Raw genomic sequence first — 24,100 nt, 5'->3', positions numbered from 1 at the left:
ACTGATCTTGTTCTTGCTACAACTCGCCAACTGACCATTCTGTTGTGAATTTCAGTCACAAACCTTTTGCGAAGCCAGAGGCGAGTTTTGGTGGATTGTGCATGTCGCCCGAAGCCCGTACACCATTCGATCAGGTCATGCCGGTTGTGCAGTTGCACAATGGGTGTCAGAAGCAACCTAACGTAAACCTCATTCGTGTTATCGTGTACATGTAAAAAGAGTCCCCTCCATAGTATATAGCTTAAAACCAGCGGAGATTCATCTTGTGACATGTGAAGAGATGTGTCCAATTAAGTAATTTATTGCCCAAGAGTATTTCTTCTACTCGGTGCAGAAATGCAGAGTCAGCATCAGCCAGCTCATTCTTCCACCAGTTGGGGTTCTGGCAGGATGTCGGTATTGTACAGTACAAGGAGTATATTTTATGATGTGTACAACCGGCGGTATTATCGTATTATACGGGCCAAGTGACGCTGACTTTTTTGGTTGACGAACAGCAGTACAGCACTATATATTTTTTTATGAATGTACAGGAAGTCGTGATAGGTCGACAGGGGTGTATATATTGACATATTTACAAGGAGACGCTCAAATACGTCACGGGGTAGTAGTATGGCTAGGCTACCAAGAGCTTGTTTGCTTTTGAACAATCATGATTGAAAATACTATTTACTAATTTATTATAATAAAAAGAGAAATTTTACTACGTTTGGAAATAACGAGAGCCCTTCATTTCATTAGATCTAATGGTCTGAAAATAGGAAGAACCAAATAAGAGGAACTTAAGTCGTGGATCGGAACAAAAAATTTGTGGACCCGGAACTAGTTTGTAATTAAAATCAAAGGATATTATTGTATTTTTAACATTTTAGAAGCTGCTTCTAATTAAAAAAATGAACTTCTCAGAATAAGAAGCTGCTCAGACCGTGCCCCAAATCTTCGCCAGCCCGTCCCCAAATCACAAAAACAGGACACGCCGACCAGCCGGTGGGATCTCATGGCGGATAAGGCCATGCGTGTGGTCAAGGCCATGGCTCCCGCACTCGAGGTTGCCGCGGCAAGGCACACGAAGTGCCAGGGCGAGCCAACCACAGGCGGCGGCGACAGCAGCGTGCTGCGTGTAGACGGCGGCGACGGCGGGCTGTATAGGAGGCAACAAGCGGCGGGGCAGGATGCATAGGGCCCGCAAGGCCCCAGTTCTGGCTACATCTTGGGCGGATGTAGCACGGAGCATGCTGCCCGCATACGTGCAGCAGCGCACAACACGACGGCCGCAGTGGTGCGGCGATGCAAGGAGGTGATGGCGGCAGCGGTGAGGTACGTGGGGGACGGCTCTCCCTCTCGTAATGCTGTCGGCGCGATGGTCCCCTGGCTGGCGCACTCTTCGAGCACGGTCTCTGGCTCAGGTGCTCCCTAGCGCGTGCAGTCTCCGGTTGTCGACGAAAGCTAGTCGGCAGTCTACTTGGGGTATACCCACGGTAGTAGTTTATCGGTAGACGATGCGCAAGCTACGAACTTGATGGTGACGCAAGACACGAACAAGGTTTTTATCCAGGTTCGGCCGCCGTGTCTGGTTTGTATTGAATTGTGTTGAGATAATCTATCCTAGGGGGTCCTTTGCCTCTCCTTATATAGTCCAGAGGGCAGGGTTGCAGATCTGGAAACTAATTCTAGTCGGTTACAATTGCCATAGATAGTACGATATCAATTCCTATTCTAACCGACTAGAATCCTGCTTGATCTCCACGTCTTGTTTCCTTGCGCGAAACTCCGAGCAGTCGGATCAAGCCTCAAACTCATCTCGTAATGGGCCAAGTCTCCTGACCCAAATCTAACCGTAAGGGTATAGGGGTTTATACCCCACACCGGTGGCCAGGCCCTGCAGGTACGTCCTCTTTTGTTCATCTTGAGCATGTTATGATGGACCTGTACTGTAGATATGTTGAAGGTCATTTGAATCTCCTTCTTATGATCAGATCCCGTGTTTCAATTAATTCTCAATGTATTTCTCCATGTCATGCATAGAAAAGGGCCAATGTTCTGATTACTGGCTAGGCAGAGCAACAACGAGTACTCAGACCGTGCAGGAGACACCAGTCAAAGGAAGACGATGACCCCTCGCAGGCAGGCGCTGGCGACACCTAGGAGAACGGCCAGCGGTGAGGAGAGCTGATATTCGTCGCCGGTTTGGAGTTGCGTGCGGTGGCGGGCGGGCCAGCGGTGGCGACTCTAGGAGGCGCGTGCTAATGGTGAGGGCGGCGGCGATGCGGGTGGTGGTGGTGAGGGCGGTGGCGAGACGATTGTCGATGAGGCAGCGAGGCGGGCGGCAATGGAGACGCGTCGTGGTGGTGACGGTGATGCTGACTCGATTGGCGGCGAGGCAACGGCTTAGGATGCGACAAGCTGCCGGAATGGGACACGACGGACTCTCGGTAGCAGGGCGGGCGGCGACGCAGATCTCGACAGTTCGTGTCTTCGTGGAGAGAGCCCTTCCAGAGTTGAGAATCTGCCCCGTAGGAAAAAAGTACTAATCTGCCCTTAATTAGAATTTTTAACTAGAATCTGCTGCAAAATATTTTAACGGGAGGAACCGATGGTTCCTCCAAGCACCTTAAAAAATCTCTAATAAAAAATATTACTAAATAACTTATAAATTTAACAAATAAATTTAAGCAAACAGACTTCGGATCATACCTTAAGCATGCGGATCGGATGCATCGTCCACTTTGAGGAATGGAATGGAGCCGCTTTCTGACGATGGATGGATATGCAGAGGTTCTGCATCGGCGCCACCACCAATTGTAGACGTCTTGTTTAGTTTTCAAAAAGTTCTACAAATTTTTTTTTCAGATTATGACATATACATGGAGTATTAAATATAAATAAAAAAAATAACTAATTACACAGTTTATCTGTAATTTGCGAGACAAATTTTTTAAGTTTAGTTACTCTATAATTGGACCATATCTGTCAAATATAAATAAAAGTACTACGGTGTCAATTTTATAAAAAAATTTTTGAACTAAACAATCCCCAGAATTGCTGACGATGAAGGTGTTCCGGACAGACGGACACGAACTTGTAGCCTGCAACCTACACGAGTCTCCCCACGGAAACGGAAAATAGCAGATGCAGATCTCTATCGCATGCTGTAGTTGTCGGTGTTCCGATTCCAACTCCAGAGATGGAATCGGTGTCGGAGCCTTGCTCTTTCGCTTCTGCCACCGAGGCGTCCGCCTTTGCTTTCCATTCTCTTCCTCTTGTCTTCCCTATTGCCTTTCACTCTGCTGTGCGTTAAAAGAATAGCAGTCTTCAGAGTTCAGGCACATTTGCCATGTGCGATGCGAAGCACGTCGAGATTTTAACAGCGGCTGCTGCAGCTCCGAAATACCCGACACCTGGTAACTAATCAAACCGCTAGACCGCACTTGTGGTAACTAATCTGAATGGAAATGCTCTCGTCCTACTTTTTTTTTTGAAATGCTTTTCTTTTTCGTTTTGACAAAGTAAAACAAGATGTAAACAAAATAGAAAAATACATAAATGTTACTAGCACTGTTGTTAGCTTGCGCTGGACCTGGACCCAGCTGGAGCCCGTCAACGCAACATGCCACCGGAGCAGCAGTCCTAGTCAAAGAAAGCTTTGGCACGGAACGCCAGGCCATCCATGTAGCAGGCTTTGTCCGGTGAGAGCGCCATCTGCTCTTTCCTATCCATCTTCTACTACCAGCAGTGCCATTAGCCTAGCACAGTTACTCCAACTAAACTTTTTTTTTTTGCGAGTAATATAACAAAGCAGTTCCGACGACTTGACCTCCACTCCACAAACAGCTAATCACCCACTAATCCGCGTCGGGACGATAATTGCACACCAGCAGCGCTCAGACAGCCCGTCGCGTCTCGCCAAACGCCAAGCAAGTCGCCGTATAAAATCATGGCTGGGGTCGCCGCCGTCGGCGAAGATGCATGCGGAGCCGCGCTAAAGCGGCAGCGGCGACGGCAAATACGGTCACGTCACGCACCGCCCCGCCCGCCTTTGCGTTGCCGCCCCTGGCTGCGCTGCGCGGGGTGACGATGCTGTATTGCGCTGCCCACTACGGCGACGGATGCCGCCTGCGTCGCCGAGTTAGAGCCAAAGAGTTGACCCTAAGCACCTTTAATCGGCTGGCTTTTCTGTTAACTGTCCACATCAGTGACCCCTCTCTCGGCTCTCGCCCAATCAACGATGAGGAGGGGAGTAATTAAATTCCTTGCCGGCTGTGAAAAAAGAATATTGCGCCAGGATTAAACTAGCATTTCTGTTATTCGCAAAAAAAAAAAACCCTAGCATTTCTTCAAGACTCATGCCTCCTTTTGAATTCATCACCTAAATAGGAGTGTTTATATGTACTACTTCCATATTTTTTCCGTTAACATGCCGGATATGCTGGTTTAAGTTAGGCGCACCATATATAATAATTGATGCTACCACAAATTATTTTTAGGACGCAAGTCCTTTAACTAGAGTCAACGAGGAACTCTCAAAAGATATGCATTGGTTACAGCAGATATGTTTGGAATTAATTCATCTTATTAATTTCTAATAACTAAACGCTGGTTCACGTTGGATACGATCGTAATAACACTTTAGATATTAGGAACGTATCCCATGTGAACCACTATTTTACAAGTCGTTAACGAATAACGAAGTTCGGACACCTTTGGAAAAAAAGGAATTAATTTGCTAATTTGGTGAAGTTGTGATTGTCACCATTTTAGCCGACTTCAAATGACGATATCATTTGCTACAATGAAACCATTTCATTGTGGGACAAACCCCCGTTAATTTCACCGGGGCCTTGTTTAGTTCCAAAAAATTTTGCAAAACAGATACTGTAGCACTTTCGTTTGTTTATGACAAATATTGTCCAATCATGAATTAACTAGGCTCAAAAGATTCATCTCATCAATTCCGACCAAACTATGTAATTAGTTTTTATTTTCGTCTATATTTAATACTCCATGCATGCGTCTAAATATTCGATGTGACGAGGAATCTGAAAAATTCTGCAAAATTTTTTGGGAACCAAACAAGGCCCAGAGCTTTGCTGAAAATCCATCCGAAAACGGATTTTTACCTGGGCCTTGTTTAGTTCCAAAAAATTTTGCAAAACAGGTACTGTAGCACTTTCGTTTGTTTGTGACAAATATTGTCCAATCATTGATTAACTAGGCTCAAAAGATTCATCTCATCAATTCCGACCAAACTATGTAATTAGTTTTTATTTTCGTCTATATTTAATATTCCATGCATGCGTCTGAAGATTCGATGTGACGGGGAATCTGAAAAATTTTGCAAAATTTTTTGGGAACTAAACAAGGCCCTGGATTAGTGCTGTGGGAGGTGTTTTCAGCATTCCAAACAAGGATACCCTGAAGTGACGAAAGCGGAGGGATCCCCCGGTCACTCTCGCCTGGCCCACCGGCCATGTGATGATGTGAAAGCGAGAGGCGTCGCACAGCACACGCCTGCGTAGTGGAGCTGGAGTAGCCTTGCGCGGCCGCGTCTTGCCTTGGCATCCGACATCTCCTTCCCTCTTCTCGCGCATCTCGCTGACGCCCGCCGCTAGCTTCTCGCTCTCGCCCGTGCGGGCCTGGATCGCCTACTCGCCGCGCCGAAATGCGACCGCATCTCCTCCGCTTCCTCTTGCTCCTCCTCCTCGCCGCCGCCTGCCTCCCGCCGCCGGCCGCGTGCCGGCACACCCCCACGCCCCCGCCGGCGCCGCGGCAGCAGCAGCACAACGACAGTGGCACCAACGTGCCCACCGTGGCGCTCGCCGCCGCCGCGTCGCTCCTCGTGCTGCTCCTGCTCTACCTCTGCGCCGCCATCGCGGTGCGCCGGTTCCGCTCCCGCGGCGCGGTGGCGCGGGAGCCGACGGGGTCCTCCTCGGCGGCGTCCCGCGCAGCGGCGTTCCTCCGCCGGCACGGGCTCCACCACCACCGCCCGTCCTTCACCTACGAGCAGCTCCGCGCCGCCACCGCGGGCTTCGACGCGGCGCGCAAGCTCGGGGACGGAGGCTTCGGGACGGTGTTCCTCGCGTACCTCCCGCCCTCCGGCCGCCCCGCCGCCGTCAAGCGCCTCCACGTCCCGCCGTCCCCGTCCCCGTCGTTCCCCTCCGCCTCCGCCACCATCACCAAGTCCTTCTGCAACGAGGTGCTCATCCTCTCCGCGCTCCGCCACCCGCACCTCGTCCGCCTCCACGGCTTCTGCGCCGACCCGCGCGCGCTCCTCCTCGTCTACGACTTCGTCCCCAACGGCACGCTCTCGCACCACCTCCACCGCCGTGTCGTCGGTCCTGGCGCCGCGGGAGGGCCGCCGCCCCCGCCGCTCCCCTGGCGGACTCGCATCGCGATGGCAGCCCAGATCGCGTCGGCGCTCGAGTACCTCCACTTCGGCATCAAGCCCGCCGTCGTGCACCGCGACGTCACCTCCTCCAACATCTTCGTGGAGGCCGACATGCGGGCACGCCTCGGCGACTTCGGCCTCTCCCGGCTCCTCGCGCCGCCGGACGCCTGCGCCACGGGGGGCGCCCGCGAGCTCGTGTGCTGCACCGCGCCGCAGGGGACGCCGGGGTACCTGGACCCGGACTACCACCGCTCGTTCCAGCTCACGGAGAAGAGCGACGTATACAGCTTCGGCGTCGTGGTGCTGGAGCTCGTCACGGGGCTCAGGCCCGTGGACGTGGGCAGGGAGCGGCGGGACGTCACGCTGGCGGACTGGGTGGTGGCCAAGATCCAGGTCGGCGAGCTCAGGGAGGTCGTCGACCCGCCGGTGCTGGGCGAAGGCCCCGCCGTGATGGCGAGCGTCGAGGCCGTGGCGGAGCTGGCGTTCCGGTGCGTGGCGCCGGACAAGGACGACCGGCCTGACGCCCGGGAGGTGCTGGCCGAGCTCAAGAGGATCCAAACCATGCTCCCCGACCTTCCCGGCCGCAAGGTTTCTTGAATCGGATCGCGCAAAATGCCATCCGCGTCGGAATTGAGCTAAGCATATCCTGACCTGACATCTTGACTCCTATGCTGACATCTTGACTTAAGAATTAGCATCACATCCTGATCGTCTCATGGTCGATGGCATTCAAGAACTCAGAACTCAACAGGAACACTCTGTCGACCAAGGGAATTTTTGCAAGCGAAACAAGGCACATGAAGATTAGACCAATGTTGAGCTCAGTTAGAGCAACTCCAACACTACCCTAAACTTCACTTGGCAAATCTTAGATTTTGCCAAGTGTAAAGCTCAAATACCAAGTGAAAAAAAGAGGCTTCTCCAACAGTTAGCTATTTTTTTTGGCAAATTTGGACTATCTTGTGATTCCTGAAAAAAATCAGAGGAACTTTTATGCAAAAGTTGCAATCTATTTAAGGCATGCGTGCATGCTGAATGTGTGGGTCCCACCGCGTAGGCAGGATGCCAAGCGCTCCCAACGCTCCTAAATTTGAGCCAGTTGGCCCTCTTTTTGCCAAGCATACTATTTTGCCAAATGCATATAGGGTAGTGTTGGAGGAGCTTTTTCCATGTTTTGTCAAAAATTAGGATTTGCCAAGTGCATATAGGGTAGTGTTGGAGTTGCTCTAAGGAGAAATCTCACATCTGCCGTGCTGGTTCTGTGAGATGAATTTGTAATATGCGTGAGCATTGGGCAAATCTGTCTGCCTTGTGTTAGTGTCGTCACCGGTCACGACTCGTCAGGTTATGTGTAGTCTACTAGTTCTTTTGGAAACTGGATTGTACAAGGCTACAACTACAAGCTCTACATTTCTCCGATCCAATTTCCTCGGTTTCTCAGGCAATTCTCGCATTCAGCTGCCAACTGCCAAGCGGTGCGCTTGCCAGTCGTCACGGAATGTCCGAGTCGCCGGTGACCCGTGGGCTGCAGCAGGCCTGTAGTGCAGCCTATCGTTCTGCACGTACGCCGCACGCACGCCTGCCGACCTGGTCCCCGTTTGCTTCAGAAGATCGTGTCGGCGGCTCTCGTGCCATCTGATGGCTGCTGCCATCACAAGACTCGTGATCGTGAGTCGTCGACACGATCAGGTCGGAACCGTCCAACGCGCCTGCCGTGCCCGCCATGAAGTCAGCACTGCGGCCCTGCCGGCTGCCGTGGCCATTGCGATCGAAACAGCACTGGCCCCACACATATGTCGCTGACAGGCGGGCCAGTGCACTGCACGAACTTTTTTTTAGCAAAAAAAATTGCACTGCACGAACTGCGCGAAGCCCATTTGTGAGACGGCTAGTCCATCCTTGGCCCAGCTGTGATTGATCCATATCAGTGTATCCGCTCGAAAAAAGTCCATTTTAGGTCCCTCAACTTTCACGAAAGTCTAATTTTCATCCCTGAACTCTAAAATCGGATAAAACACATCCTTCAACTTTTAAATCCGTGCACATTACATCCCTGACCTGGTTTTGAAAGCGGTTTTGTCTTTTTCTTTTTATTTATTTTGGCTGAATTTTTTGAAAAATCACGGTAAATCACATAAAAATCATAAAATAGAAAAATCAATTTTGTTGGACTTCAGATGAGTACATCTACACATTGAGTATATAATATAGTATGTTTTAATATAAATTTTTTTTATGCAGCTTTAGATTTATGCTTTTCTATAATTAGTTAGACTAATTATAGCTATAGTTTCTATGGTCCAATTGTGATGAAAATTATATAGTGGGCTAATTATTCTATGATTGAGTTGTAGTAAAAATTTCATACTCATTGGATCATGTATTACTTAGTTATAGATTTATTCAAGTTTATGCTTGTTAAATCTTAATAAATCTATAACTAAGTTATACATTATCTAATGAGTATGAAATTTTTACCATAGTTTAAACATATAATAATTAGCACAACATAAAAAATTCACCACAATTGGACCATACAACATATAGCTATGAATTATTCGAATTAATTATAGAAAAACATAGATCTAAAGTTACAACAAAAAAATTTGTACTAAAACATACTATATTATATATTCACTGTGTAGATCTACTTAGCTGGAGTCCAACAAAATTATATTTACTATTTTATGAATTTTATGTGATTTACTATAATTTTACAAATATTCAACGGAAATAAATAAAAATGAAAAAGACAAAACTACCTTCAAAACCGCTCATAACCATGTTAGGGACGTAATATGTATGGTTTTAAAAGTTAAGGGATGTATTTTATCCTGTTTTGAAGTTCAGAGATGAAAAATAGACTTTCGCAAAAATTGAGGGAGTGGACTTCTTTCTATCCGCTCTCCTCGAAAGAATTTTTCTTGGAGCCACAGGCCCACACCACAGCGAGGCCTGCAGCCGGTGGCATCGCATCACGGATCGCGCCATCGCCCATGCACCCCCTCACGCTCTCCTCCACCGCGCTCCTCCGCCTCATCAAGTCGCTCTCGCCGGCGGCGGGGCCGAGGGCCCACCTCGCGGCCGCGGCGATCCACGGCCTCCTCTTCAAGGAAGGGCTCCTCCACGCCGGGTCGCACCTCCCCACGGCGCTGCTGTCGGCCTACGCAGCGCTCGGGAGGCCGCGCCACGCGCGCGACCTGTTCGACGAGATGCCCGACCCGGGCCTCGTCACCCGCACGGCCATGGCTCGCGCGCACGCGGCGTCCGGGCAGACGGCCCAGGCGCTCGCCGTGTTCGGGGACATGCTCGCGGACGGCGTCCTCCCCGACAACGTGGCCCTGGCAGTCGCGCTCGCGGCGTGCCATGGGACAGGCTCGTTCCCTGCAGCTCTGGGGATGGCGGCGGCCAGGAGACCTGGGAAGATGGTGCATGCCCTTATTGTGACAAGTGGAATTGTCCCGGATGTGTTCGTCTCCACTGAGCTGATCAGGTTGTACGGGGAGTACGGCGAGCTCTTGGTCTCCCGGAGGTTGTTTGATGCGATGCCGGTGAAGAGCACTGTTTCGTGGAACGCCATGGTGCATCAGTATATCAGGCACAGCAATGTTGGAGATGCGTATGAGCTGTTTCTTGCAATGCCAAAGAGGGATGTAGTGTCATGGAACACGATAATTGCCGGGTACTGCCTCATTGGCCGATTTATGGAGGCGCTAGAACTGTTCCGTCAGATGATGTCGCCATCCTCATGTCCGGTGCATCCAAACGGACCTACAATTAGCACTGTCCTTGCTGCTTGTGCGGGTGCAGGTTGTTTAGAGACTGGGATTTGGGTCCATGCGTACATTGACAGGAATCGCATGAATGACGATGGGTCATTGGATCGGTCCTTGATAGACATGTACGCCAAATGTGGAAGCATTGAAAAAGCCCTTCAGGTGTTTGAAAAGGCACCTGGGAAGAGGGATCTGTACTCTTGGACGACTGTGATTTGTGGACTGGCAATGCACGGTAAGGCAGCTGATGCTCTAAGAATGTTTGGCATGATGCAAGACAATGGTATACGACCAGATGATGTTACTCTTGTTGGGGTCCTTAATGCTTGCGCACATGGTGGACTTGTAGATGAAGGCCTTCACCACTTCTACTCTTTAGAGAAGTATGCAATCACACCCAAAATTGAACACTATGGATGTGTCATTGATCTTCTTGGTCGTGTTGGGCGATTGCAAGAAGCATACAGCATTATCAGGACCATGCGGATGAAGCCTAATGCAGTAATCTGGGGTGCATTCTTGAATGCATGCAAAGTTCACAGCAACGTGGAGCTTGGCGAGATTGCAGCAGCTGAACTCACCAGGTTAGATCCAGATGACCCCTGGGCAAAGGTGATGCTATCCAGCTTGTATGCAAAAGCACAGGACTGGAGCAGTCTAGCCAGGGAGAGGAGGGAGATGAACAGCTTGCAGATGAAGAAAACACCAGGGTGTAGCTCAATTGAGCTTGATGGAGAGGTGCATGAGTTTGTTGCTGGTAGTTTTCAGCATCCTCAGCATGGTGAAATTTGCACTGTACTAGAGAACGTCGAAGCACAAACACATGCTGGCTAAAGGGATGTGGATGCCTCATGCCCTCATCAGTTGAGGTTTTTGTTCTGCCAATGAATGTTAGCATGTAGTTACAAGTTTCATGGGCCTTCAGTCCCTTCACTGGTAGATTAACTGACCTTTGTGCTTTCAATTAGCCTGTGGAGGTCTGAACCTGGCCATGTTGGTAAGAATTGAAGGAGGTTACCATTAGGGACCAGAGTGAATGACAACATGCTGACAAAAATCTGTTCAGGTTGACCATGCTGGAAGTTGTACTAACAATTGAAGCTAGTGGAGGCATAGCACCAATTGTGATTGTGCTGCAGCTTTGTATGTCAGTGGACAAGAGGTACATGGATGGAAATGCACCACATTACTATTTTGCTTTGTTTCTAATGGCTACCAAGTTATTTGATTTATTCTGGCGTCCCATCTTGATTATTACCCTTCTCTCTCTCTCTCTCTCTGACAATCTACATAGGTATACAAATAGAACTAGAGTATAGTGGATATTTCTCAGTTATAATTTAGAAAAGCTGATATTTAGCCTGGCAGCCTGGCTTTGAACCTCCTTCCATACATATATAAAGCATTTTTATGATCTAGATAATGGAATTATTTTGAAACAAATGAAATTGTTAGTTGATTAGTCCCCTTGGAGATTGTCTTCATGTTAGAATGGCTTCTTCGAGTTACTTCAAATGAAAACAAATGAAAATTCTATAATTCAGTACGATCATGTAACCCTGCAGTGATACATTTCATACAATTCTCTGCAATGCTGGCATTCATGTAATCCTAGGTGGCGGTTATGTGTAACTAACAAGTAACAGATGCAAACTTTCTTTTCATGGAATATATAGCTGATATAAATTGCAATGCAGGTGTATCAGAGAGAAGCACTTCAAGGTTAATTTGTTGAGCAAACTGGAGATGCTAGAATTGGTATTTTGGCAGGTGTTGTATGCTTTCCAGCATGGCGTGTTTTATTCAACTGGTCAAGTCTTTCAGAAGCTGGAAGCTGAGCATGGATAGCACTTTGTGTTGTATCACAATGGGTCCATTTGCCGATGATCATTGAATCGAATTGCTCTCTGAGTGGTGAATGCTCTGAAGACTTCAAAATATGGTAGATCTGAGATTATCTTTCATGCATATGCATGTCGAGGAAGGTATGGAGGTGATGCGTGTTCTTCAGAAAGTGGAGATGCATCAAGTGAACCTCGAGTGAAATTATATGGTGCATTTGTTAGCCAATTAGCTAGGACTGTTCATACAGCTGTTTGATTAAGCCAAATACCTAATTGTATTGTCCATCTAGTAGAACCTAACTGCAACTTGCCCTCTTATAATCAACAAAAATACGTTTGCGTTTGCCCTAAAAAAGGTTGAGGTATGGACCATCACATGCAAGAAAACAAAGGACCTGCTATTGTCTTCTGTGCGGTTCTCCCAGCCTTTGCATAGGAATTTGATGATCAATACACTCAATATTTACGTGCTTTACGCAGGGCGCCACCCGCAGGAATTTGTTATCCAAACAATGGTGCGTTACTTAACTCAAACGTGCTCAATGAATTGTCTCACGAACTCTATGCAGACGGTGATCCAGCAGCATCTTACTGCAGCGGCATATGGACTATTGACTACATTGATACATCTCTAACCAGTAGAGCTCAATTGCGGGATTCTTCCCGTCCGAACGTTCGGACGGGAGTCTCGGTCCTGATTCCCGCGCGATGTTCCCGCGTGTGGACGCGAGCAGCTGCTACTCGCATGTACGGGCGACGGTTTTCATCAGGTGCGTATGTTTTCCTTTTTGTTTCCTATTTTTTCTTTTTTCCTTATTTTATCTTCTTTTCTTTTTCTTTATTATTTTTTCCCTCTCATTCGCTGTTGTCTAGTTTTCTTTTTTTTCTTTTTCTTTATGTTTCTTTTCCTTTTTTCTTGGTATTTTTATTTTCTTTATTTTTTTGTTTCTGTTCTTTTTTTTTTCTTATTTTCTTTTTATAGCTTCAATTTGATTTTACTTTTACTTTTTTTGTTTATCTTATTTTTATTTTACTATGTTTATTTTATCTTTATTTTTTACTTTTTTATTTTCTTTATTTATTTTTCTATTCCTTTTTCTGCTTCAATTTATTTATTTTATTTTATTTTATTTTCTTATTACTTTCTATTTCCTTTCTTCATTATTATTTTTTTTGTTTTATTTACCAACACATTAATATAGCGTTAGTTATGAAGGTATTTATTGGATCGTTTTTTGCGGTATGCATGCGGTGGAAGCACAACAAATGCCTCTGGATGATCCTGTTGGGTAGTAGTTGTTCAATCCTTTTAGTAGACTGATATTAGTTACATATAGAGAAAAACTAAAAAATCTACATACAAACGCGTGGATCGATATTATTTTTTGTATTTATTTCATTCAATTTATTATTATTATTCTTTATTTATACTATATTTAGCCCTTGTGTCTCCACAAACTGTTGTTGCCGTCTCGCGACCGCCGTCCACGGGCGATGGGCTAACCTATGTTTTTCGGCGTATGGGCGAAGTGCCATTTTCTTTTTTTGTTTTTTTTTTCTTTTTGTGCTTCATTTATTTTTTTCTTTTTATTTCCTTTTTGTGCTTAATTTATTTTTTTTTGTTTTATGTGTTTTTATTATTCTTTTCATTTTTTAAATTGTTTATCTTTATTTTTTTCTTTTGCTTTTTATTTTCTTTCCTTTCCTTTTCTTATTATTTTTCTTTCCTTGCTTCAATTTATTATTTTTGTTTCATGTGATTTTTTTTATGTTTTCATATTTCTTTTTTTGTTTACTTCATTTAATTTTGTTTTTATGTTTATTCTTTTTTCTCTCTTTTTCTCTTTTTACTTAATGTTTTCTATAGTTTTTCCTTTTCATTTATTTTATATTTTCATGCTTCACTATTTTTTTGTTTTATGTTTTTTAATACTCTTTTAACTTTTTATATTTTATGTTTCTTTTATTTTTTTATTTTCTTATTATTTTGATGCTCGCATGTTGTGCATGTAATGTTCTTTGTTTCTTTACTAATAATTATAAACGAGATGTTCTATGGTGTTTTTTATGTTCACATACTAAACATATAATACTGTGGTATGTATTTAGTGATATTCACGTAATATATATGCGATGTTCTATATTGTATTTAGTAATGTTCTATGATATATCTAGTGATGTTCACTTAATATATATGCGATGTTCTTATTTTATTTAGTAATGTTCTATGATATATCTAGTGATGTTCACTTAATATACATTTTTATTTTCTATGATGTATTTAGTAATGTTCACATAATATACGTGATGTTCTATATTTTATTTAGTAATGTTCTATGATATATTTAGTGATGTTCACTTACTACACATATGTTGTTATGTGATGTATTTTATTAGTGTTCACATAATATATATGTGATGTTCTATAATGCATTAAATGATGTTCTATGGTATTTCTAACAATGTTCGTTTAGTATACATGTGGTGTTCTATAGCATATTTTTAGGATGTTTAAAAAGCATCTATGTGATATTATTTTAATTTTTTTCTATAACATGTTTTATTTTTTTGTCTTATGTTTTTGCTCTACATTTTATTATTTTTATTTATGTTATTATATATTTATTTTTATGTATATTATAATACCAGTTTTATGAACGAACACTGTCGACGAAAGCTGGTCGGCAGTCTACCTTGGGGTATACCCACGGTAGTAGTTTATCGGTAGACGGTGCGCAAACTACGAACTCGATGGTGACGCAAGACACGGACAAGCTTTTTATCCAGGTTCGGCCGCCGAGTTGGCGTAATACCTACGTCCTGCGTCTGGTTGTATTGGATTGTGTTGAGAGATAATCTGTATGATCTATGGTCTGTCCTCTAGGGGACCCCTGCCCCTCCTTATATATCCTGGAGGGACATAATTACAAGCAAAGTATCCTATTTGGTACAAAATCTTGTAGCCTTGCGGTGCACGCCGACCAGTCGTGCGCCGCACGTCTTCATCCTGTGGGCCGAGCCACCTCTGATGGTGCGGCCCATATAGGCCCATGAGGGTATAGAGGTTTATACCCCCACAGCTAGTCCCCGAGCACCATGTATTGTGATGTAACACGCCGTCTTGAGCTTCTTCGATCAGTGAGGCTTGACGTCTTCAATAAGCAGGAAAGTCGCCCAAACAGTTGCAACGGTATTTTGACCAACTCAAAAGACAGTTGATCAACATTGACATCGAAGAAGCAGGTTGTTCGAAGAATACATGGTGCTCTTAATCAAAAAAGATTTCTTTCCTGGTGAAGTGTGCCCACTTTACTTTTCTGAAAAGTATAGTCTTTCAAAAAGCAAGCATATTCACCGCAAGGTGAAGTGTGCCCACTTAGTCCCCGAGCCTGGTAGTAGGTGACGTAGGCACGTGGTGCCAGGGTCAAAAGAAAAGTCCTCAAAGAAATTCTGAAACTGAGATGCATCGCCAGATGCATCGTACCAATGTAGTCCCCGAGCTTGCTGGAAGGCGAAGTATGAGCCTTGTAGCAAGGTCTAAAAAATTGAATTTACCAGTCCGTCTGCAATTGAATAGACTAATCGACCAGTCCCCGAGCATATAACGCTCGGTGGTCGGTACAGTCCCCGAATTCTCAAATTGGTGGGCTGGTCGACCAGTCCCCGAGCGTATAGTGCTCGGTGGTCGGTACAGTCCCAAAACTCTCAAATTGGTGGGCTGGTCGACCAGTCCCCGAGCGTATAATGCTCGGTGGTCGGTGCAGTCCCCAAGTTCTTAAATTGGTGAGCGGTCGACCAGTCCCCGAGCGTATAGTGCTCGGTGGTCGGCACAGTCCCTGAGCACGTCGTAGGGACCGGTGGACAAGTCCCCGAGCATGGTTGGGAACGTAAACGTGCTCGGTGGTCGGCACAGTCTTCGAGCACAGCATAGAGAGTAGTCGACAAGTCCCAGAGCGTGGTTGGGAACGTAAACGTGCTCGGTGGTCGGAGCAGTCCCCGGGCACAGCGTAGGGAATAGTCGACGAGTCCCCGAGCGTAGCTTGTCGACTGGGCCAAACCCCTGAAAAATAAATATAAAGAATAGGTAGTACATGATGTATAAATAAACTTTAGATAAAAATCAGTACTGAGATAAGTTTTAGATTTTTTGTTATAAAATTAGCACAAGTAGTTAATTCATCCTAGAGCTTGTACCAGCTCTGGTCTAGCCAACAATCAGCATGAGGTGCGGAACCGAGACACGCGTGGGATTGACAGCCTCGCCAGAGAGCTACTGCCGACCACCCGGAACGCAGAGGGCGGATCTCGTGCACGTGTAGGGAGGAGTCGGAGACAGTACCGGCTCTGGAAAGCTCGTGTAGGAGAAAAAACTAGTCGGCTAAAAAAGTTGTTTTGAAGAATAATAATCTTAAAAATATTATGCCAAAAATAAATAAAATATTAGAATTGTACTTATCTTTGGACGAAAGTCTGGTCGGGAGAGTTGCTTGACTTGTTGTCGTGATGGTGGTCGCGGCTGTCGTAGCGCCGTTCTTCGCGGCGATTATTATTGCGACTCGTGGTCAGAGCAAGTAGGCCACACAACTTGGTCGATTGCCTGAGCAGGTCGGTGTCGTCGATCTGCCTCCCTTTGTAGCAGAGAAGCGGGTGACGCGTTGTCGGCGTGGTCGGAGACGTTGCTGGAGTAGTTGGAGTCGTAGCCAGCGTGGTTGAAGCCGCCGCCGACGTCGATGAAGAAGTGATTGGCGCAGATCGGATCTACACCTCCTCCCTGGTCGTGGCGGTGAAGCTGTTGAAGCTGACGGTGAACGTGAAGTCGCCCGCCATGGCCACAAAGTCGGGGATAATGACCATCTCGTTCGTCGGGAAAGTTGCACGCACACCCCCTACCTGGCGCGCCACTGTCGACGAAAGCTGGTCGGCAGTCTACCTTGGGGTATACCCACGGTAGTAGTTTATCGGTAGACGGTGCGCAAACTACGAACTCGATGGTGACGCAAGACACGGACAAGCTTTTTATCCAGGTTCGGCCGCCGAGTTGGCGTAATACCTACGTCCTGCGTCTGGTTGTATTGGATTGTGTTGAGAGATAATCTGTATGATCTATGGTCTGTCCTCTAGGGGACCCCTGCCCCTCCTTATATATCCTGGAGGGACAGAATTACAAGCAAAGTATCCTATTTGGTACAAAATCTTGTAGCCTTGCGGTGCACGCCGACCAGTCGTGCGCCGCACGTCTTCATCCTGTGGGCCGAGCCACCTCTGATGGTGCGGCCCATATAGGCCCATGAGGGTATAGGGGTTTATACCCCCACAAACACTCTTCTTACAAAGATAGAACATTATTTTTTTGAACTTAGAACATCATTTCTGATAAATAAATAAAAATGTTCTATCTTTATAAAATTAATGTTCGTTAAAAAAAGTTATCTAAATATATTCATGTGAGATCTTGTTTTGAAGGATTTATTGTAAGGAACTCGATGGTCAAATCGAAATTTAATTTTAATATTTGGTTTAGTAGTTATGACTTTTTTTTTGTTTCGTTAAAAATCACGTGCATGAGCTGAAGGCTGAATTGATTGTGGTGGGCCAGCTAGATATGACAACTTTAGCTTTATGCATGCTACCTCTGTCTACCGTAGGCTACCTCTGCCAGCTGCTAATTAAATTTGCATGTGATACGCGGCGGGAAAAATAGGCGGGAAGCTGCCGGACGGTGGCCCCGGTCCGAATGGGCGGACTGTAGCAGCCCCCATTGTCCATGGCTACACATGGCCAGCCCTGGCTCATCTCTTACCGTATCACACGTGGTTGGTGGACAGGATTCCTCAGTGCACTGCTAAGATCAAGATGGTCTGACGGTCCGCAACAACCACCGAGGACGAGCCCACAGCATGACACAAAACACAGGCATGTACGAATAGCAAGGTCGTGCTAAATACTTAGCCTCATCATAAACGTATTCCTGTAATCTAAGAAGAGTGAACTTGTATCACAATGTACTTTGGCATGTTATAAACTAGAAGAATTCTCCGCACGCGCGTTGCCGCCGGTATAAAGAAGAAATATAAATATATAACTTTTTTATTAGTATAATATGAAAATTGTATCTATAGTTGATGATGTGTCTCGCTAATGTGAATGTCATAATTCTTGTGATAGTGAACTTTAATACAAATGATAATAGATTGTTGAAATGAACACCTTGTATGCCAAAAGAAATTGATAGTGACAAATGATAATAGACTGCTGAGGTGGACGTTTTGCATGTCAAGAGAAATAAATAGTAGAGTTTTTGCTTTATAAGAATTATAGATTATATATATATTATAAATTATAGATAGGTCAGTAGTTTCAGTATCTCAGCCAACAATTATTTATTGCTATCCCCAAGATGTCTAACCTTCACGAAATTACAAGCTGGTCTTGCATATTAACATAAATTGGCTCGGCTCAACTCCAGTGCCTTGCACTCCACATATATATAGTTACGCCGGGAGGGAGCGTGAATAGCCTCTCAATAACACGTGGGTCATCAAGCCCCAAAGGGTATGTACAACTCCGTCTCTTCATCTGTCTCTGTGTTGCTGTTTTTGCAAAAAAGACCCCTGTCTGGCATGGAGACGGTCGTTCCGTCGTCTCATGAGGCGACGGCGAGGGCCCCTGAGGCCGAATCGCCGGCTAGAGCTGCGTTGTAGGAGTCGTCTTCTCGATTCCACGATGGAGGCGGGATCCCGCCGGGTGCATACAGAATCTAGTGCGTGCAGGAGGATGTTGCGAGCCCTACCGCTGTGAGTCGCACACGGTCGACCTCCGCTGCGGCCGCCGCGAGCTGCGCTGCAGGCTGCGTGTGATAACCTCCGCCCCGGTCGTCGCGAGAAGCGCGGTCAAGCTCCGCTGCGCCAACGGCTGGGCACGGGTGAGCTCCGCCACGGCCGCAGCAAGCCGCGCAGTCGAGCTCCGCCGCTCCGACCCGTGCACCGCGAGCCACGCGTGTGAGCAACACCTCGGGCTGGTCTCCAGGATTCTTTGTCTGCTTTCGTTTCGACTGTTGATTCTTGCTAGTTTCCTCTTGCGAGCGAGTTTACAATCTGTTGGGGTTTAAATGACCAAATTTGTTTTTTTGAGCTAGTAGTGAACCTGTGTGCTGCTATTTTCGAATTTGAACTTGATCCTATCTTCTGAACTGCTGCGTTTTTCTGAACGTGAACAAGCCATGACGATGCTAGCTGTTAGCTAATTATTGTTCACTGCTAATTTCTGAATGTGAACTTGATATGCTATCTTCAGAATGTGCTGTGTTTTTCTAAATGTGAATAGAGCCATCAGGATCCATGCGTAGTGCTCCATTAGTGTCAGTCACATTGTCCATGCTTGTCACTAGTGCTCCACTGTTTTTTTATTGCTTGATATATTTAAATCAAATAGCAACACAATGGTATACAAAGATCAATTTATAGTTAATCCTATCTATATACAAAGTATTAAATAGCTTGCAGACAATGAGATAGTCTATGGATTGTGTGATATGTCTTTATACCCGTCTGTATGATGGAGACGCTTAGAGATAGACTCTGAGTTGTACATACCCTAAATACATTAGCAAGAAATTATAATTGGCTCAAGTACCAACATCATGTCATAAGTCATGCAAATGGTATTTAGGCCTTGTTTACTTCACCCCGAAATCCAAAAAGTTTTCAAAATTCCCTGTCAAATCGAATCTTGTGGCACATGCATGAAGCATTAAATGTAGACAAAAATAAAAACTAATCACGCAGTTTGACTATAAATCTCGAGACGAATCTTTTGACCTTAGTTAGTCTATGATTGGACAATATTTACCACAAACAAATGAAATTGCTACAGTAGCGAAATCCATTTTTTTTCACATCTAAACAAGGCCTTATTGTACAAGAAAACAGCACATGTTATACCTTGTAGACTCTTCTTAGGGCATGTACAACCCACAGACGAGAGTCTGTCTCTAAACACATCGATTATATCATACAAACAGATATAAAGACATGTCATACAACCCACAGACACAGGTTTGTCTCTAAGCTATTTAATGTTTCACATGTAGATAGGATCAACTATAAATAATCTTTGCATACCATTGTGTGGCTATTTGATAGAAACAGATCAAATATAAATAAGATGAACATAATTACAATTATTTTTAAAAAAAAGCTACTATTTTTTCAAAAAAAAATGCATATATGAGATAACTGAAAAAGTGTACAATCAGATCTATAACAGGTAGCAGTATTTTCAAAAGAGGCAGGCGAGCACTTGATAATGGACAAAAAAATCAAATAAAAATAGGCTCTGTCGTGTGCATAACAACCAATTCCAATCTTTTCATAAAGACGAATAGGCCGGACTTAAATTGCAGATCAGCGGAGAATAGGCAATGTGACAATGACGAAACCATGGGAGTTTTATCACTCTCAAATCAGCAAAGTAGAAAGGCAACATGGCAAGTTTCTCCCTTTTTGCTTCTTGACCAAAAACAGAGAGCACCGTTAGGTTCGCAGAGCACGCGAGGCCAGCTATTTCAGAGTGAGGCGGCCCTGCGGCGGCTTGCGCGCGGCGTCTTGGCAGCAGTTCGCGTGCGGCGAACCAGCACGGTGGACGGGAAGCGTCTTGCGCAGGGCATCCCGACGACGCCCGCAACACAACTAGCGAGGATGGAACAAGCTGCTGCGTCCTTGCCAAACTCGACCAATGCGCCGCCCCATCAATCTTCACTGTGACCCGCCCCTCCGCAGCCCGTGCCTACACCGCCGTCGGCTCCTCCACCTATGTGGCACCCATGATGAGCCCCTCCATCGAGCAATTTTGGAGCCATCAGATCCGTGGATGTACGAGATCGATCCACGCGCCGTCGACTGCTGGAGGCGACGCATACAGTGGTGCTGAAGCTGTCGACTGACCTCGGAGCACGAGCGGCCCCGTCCTCTCGCGAGGCGACGCAAGCTCCGTCTCCAAGCTTCGTCAGGGTGTTTTTCGCAAAATGTTCGTTATAGTCTTATAGACACGGGGTAAAGAGACCCGTTGTAGCCTCTGCATCTATCAGCTGTCAGGGAAACATGAACAAAACTAGTACTGAAGCAACATAGCACATTAATTCTTGCCAAAGAGATAAATCATATCATACATATCTGTCTTCATCTTCAGAGCCATGGAAATCCCTCTCTCATAAATCCACTAAATTGAGACTGAGTGCGCGGATCCAAGTGACCAGCAGCTAATTCAATCGTATCAAACTTGTCAGGATTGTAAGCCCTGTTTGGTTCCCCTTGCTAAATTTTAGTTAGCTAAAATAGTTTAGTTCCATTAGTCACCTAGCTAAAATTTAGCAAGGGGACCAAACAGACCATAATAATAAGGAACACAAGCAGGGTCTATATATATACAGAGCGAGCCACAAAATGTATCTCAACAATACTTAGCTTTAGGATAAGAGAGTACGTAATACCATTATTAATTTGAATCGACTGTGCAGAAACAGCAGATAAGCAATTATCTATGTTTCCCTTTTTTTAAGAAGTTTGACTTCCGCAAAGAATATGTTGCTGGTGCTGCTCTCTGAATCATTGGCTGCTTTAGAATTTGTACTGAAATTGAGATGATATAGTAGCATGACTCGTGCTCAGAAATTGAGTTGAAGTTCAAAACATCTTTGAGTTCATATGCGAGATCCTAAAACAAGTATAGATCAGGTAAACAAATGTTACAGGAATAAGAAAACAAGACACACAGGTACACGTACACTACTCAATAGGCAGATGGTGGGAGGGGAAGAGAGCAAACCCCCAAAAGATGGTGTGATCTTCGTTATATATACTTGTCCACTGAACTACTGAAGCTTGAGCCATTTGGCGCATTTGGTCACGGGCTTCTTGGTTTGCATGAGATTTTGAGTGATCAGGCCAGTAAAAATCGTGCCGTATGACTAAACAAAGCCAATGTAGAAGTACCATTTTGCTGCCTGAACCTAGCATTTAGATAATTTTCAGATCACAGGTTCCACAAATTAAAGGCAAGCCATACATAGTGATTTTGTATCTTGTCGGACCAAGCAATAGCTGCGCTGCCCTGCAGCTGCAGGCTCTCGGACGCCCCCGCAGCGGAACCAGTCCACAGCTCGTACTCGTTGTCTCGTAGTGATCCGGACCTCTTGCATTGGGGTGGCAGTGGCAATAGGTGGAAGCGTGTTGGGGGGTGTGGCCTTACGCATCCGGCTAGTGATTTTTACTAGATGATGACATGTCACTGAAACAGTAACGTCAAGGCTAACAACAATACAGGCGTATATCAGTATTAAAAAAAACACCCCTGAAATAATAATACAAGTACATCTGAACCACACAACTGAACAAGTCCTTCACGCATTATTTTATTGATGACAAGAGAGTAGGGGTAGTAACGACATGAAATGCCACAGCGAAATAAAGGGCATGCAGTGCGTAGTAGTAGACACACAGCTTATCTATATGCCTCGAACGTAAGTGTACCCTGGCCACCGGCGGCCATGAGATCGATGGTCATGATATTGCCGCTCTGGATCATGCTGCCTAGGACGGGCTCTTCCGTCGTAGCAGGCAGGATTCCCAAGCAGAACCTGGAGGTGGTGGGCTCTGGGTACCAGGCCGCCGCGCCGCTTAGCCCCAGCTCCATCGTCGTGTCGCCGTTATTGTTGGCGAGGAGAATTGCGATGCGCGGGAGCGACGACGCGGCCGCAGCCGCGTAGCACAGCTTGCCGGCGGTGAGCTGGGAGGACGACGTCGGCGTGGCCCACGGGTTCCCCATCTGCTGAATGATGGCGTTCCTGAGGCGATCGTACAGGTTGCTCTCGATGTAGGTGTTGGGCTGGGTGGTGCTCAGGTACAGGTACAACGGCGGCGGCGGCGGTCGGCCGAGGTTGAACGCCGTCGAGGTTGGCACGATAGGCTGCTGGTCGCCGACCCGTATTCCCGTCATCCGGACGTAGTAGCGGCCGTCGTTGGGGTACTTGCTGGGAACCAGAGTAATACTACTAGCACCAGTAGTACCAGCTACCTGCGGCTGCGGGAACCAGACGACCGTGTTGCCTGTGCTCGTCACGTAGGAGAACGTGCGCAAGTTCCTGGACAGCTCGCCGCCCCGGCCGAGTCCCAGCACGGCCCCTTGAGGTCCGGCGCAGTACTGGAGCGTCCCAGCAAAGGGTCTGGCGAGGAGAACGGCCTCACCCTCACTGCTCCCGAGCAGCCGGATGATCTGCGTACCAGTACCACCGGCCGCCACCGCCGTGCCGGTGCCGCATAAGCCGGTCCTCGCGACGGGCGTGGCGGTGATGTCAACCGTGACGACCTTGAGCCTGAGACCGGTGGCGGTGGCGATGGTGTCGACGACGTACGGCATGCCGGTGTTTTGGTGCTTGTCCATCATTCCATGTGCTCTGCGGTCTGCGCTCGTACTTAAGCCTTGTTTATTTCCAAAATTTTTTACAAAATAGAAATAGTAGCACTTTCGTTTGTATTTGACAAATATTATCCAATTATAAACTAACTAGGCTCAAAAGATTCGTCGCGTCAATTTCGACCAAACTGTGTAATTAGTTTTTATTTTTATCTATATTTAATACTCCATGCATACGTCTAAAGATTCGACGTGACGGGGAATCTGAAAAATTTTGCAAAATTTTTGACAAACTAAACAAGGCCTTACCGACGGTGAACCCCGTCTTCAAGCCTTTGCCGAATCTCTCCATGCCCGGCCGCCTGCTCACTTCCGTCGCCAACTTTTTGCCCCCGTAGTCGAAGGCCTTATGGAACATGTCACCAAAGGCTTGCACCTCTTGCGCGTCCAACGCCGCCATGACCGGACCAGCTTGGATGGAAGCAAGGAGGAGGACGGCAAGCAGGAGCATCCCTTGCAGTAGTGGTCTGCTGCAGCAGCTGCTGCTACAGAGCACCGCCATGCTCACGGTCACGGATCCAACAACCACCAACGAAGTGTATGTGTGTGTGTTGTGTTTGTGTACCTGTATGCATGCAGGTTCCGGAGTCGAGCTTGGATGAGTGAGGCAGAGAAACCCGAGGCCC

At 46.4% G+C, this 24,100-nt stretch overlaps 4 protein-coding genes across 5 annotated transcripts; 2 read left to right on the top strand and 2 right to left on the bottom strand.

The window, feature by feature from the left end:
• On the top strand, nt 5,660-6,982 carry LOC8081228 (LEAF RUST 10 DISEASE-RESISTANCE LOCUS RECEPTOR-LIKE PROTEIN KINASE-like 1.5). The gene has a single exon (XM_002466223.2). The coding sequence runs from the start codon at nt 5,660-5,662 to the stop codon at nt 6,980-6,982; it is 1,323 nt and encodes a 440-aa protein (XP_002466268.1).
• LOC8061148 (pentatricopeptide repeat-containing protein At5g08510) lies at nt 9,185-12,414 on the top strand. The gene is made up of 2 exons (XM_002466222.2): nt 9,185-11,323; nt 11,859-12,414. The coding sequence occupies exon 1, from the start codon at nt 9,238-9,240 to the stop codon at nt 10,993-10,995; it is 1,758 nt and encodes a 585-aa protein (XP_002466267.2). The 5' UTR covers nt 9,185-9,237; the 3' UTR covers nt 10,996-11,323; nt 11,859-12,414.
• LOC110431734 lies at nt 11,022-12,052 on the bottom strand. The gene is made up of 4 exons (XM_021451191.1): nt 12,028-12,052; nt 11,861-11,941; nt 11,180-11,325; nt 11,022-11,039 (listed from the first exon to the last, which is right to left on the bottom strand). Exons 1-4 carry the CDS (start codon nt 12,050-12,052, stop codon nt 11,022-11,024), a joined length of 270 nt encoding a protein of 89 aa, XP_021306866.1.
• LOC110431744 lies at nt 22,338-24,100 on the bottom strand. Of its 2 annotated transcripts, none has more exons than XM_021451232.1 (2): nt 23,724-24,100; nt 22,338-23,479 (listed from the first exon to the last, which is right to left on the bottom strand). In XM_021451232.1, the coding sequence occupies exons 1-2, from the start codon at nt 23,974-23,976 to the stop codon at nt 22,503-22,505; spliced, it is 1,230 nt and encodes a 409-aa protein (XP_021306907.1). In that variant the 5' UTR covers nt 23,977-24,100; the 3' UTR covers nt 22,338-22,502. The 2 variants fall into 2 exon arrangements, with proteins under 2 accessions (XP_021306907.1, XP_021306908.1); XM_021451233.1 differs by having other exon boundaries at nt 22,338-23,461; nt 23,724-24,072.

This window comes from Sorghum bicolor, chromosome 1 (genome assembly GCF_000003195.3).
Source record: "Sorghum bicolor cultivar BTx623 chromosome 1, Sorghum_bicolor_NCBIv3, whole genome shotgun sequence".
Taxonomy (NCBI): Eukaryota; Viridiplantae; Streptophyta; class Magnoliopsida; order Poales; family Poaceae; genus Sorghum; species Sorghum bicolor.
The sequence above is the reverse complement of the archived record's forward strand: the minus strand, read 5'-3'. Positions and strand labels throughout refer to the sequence as shown.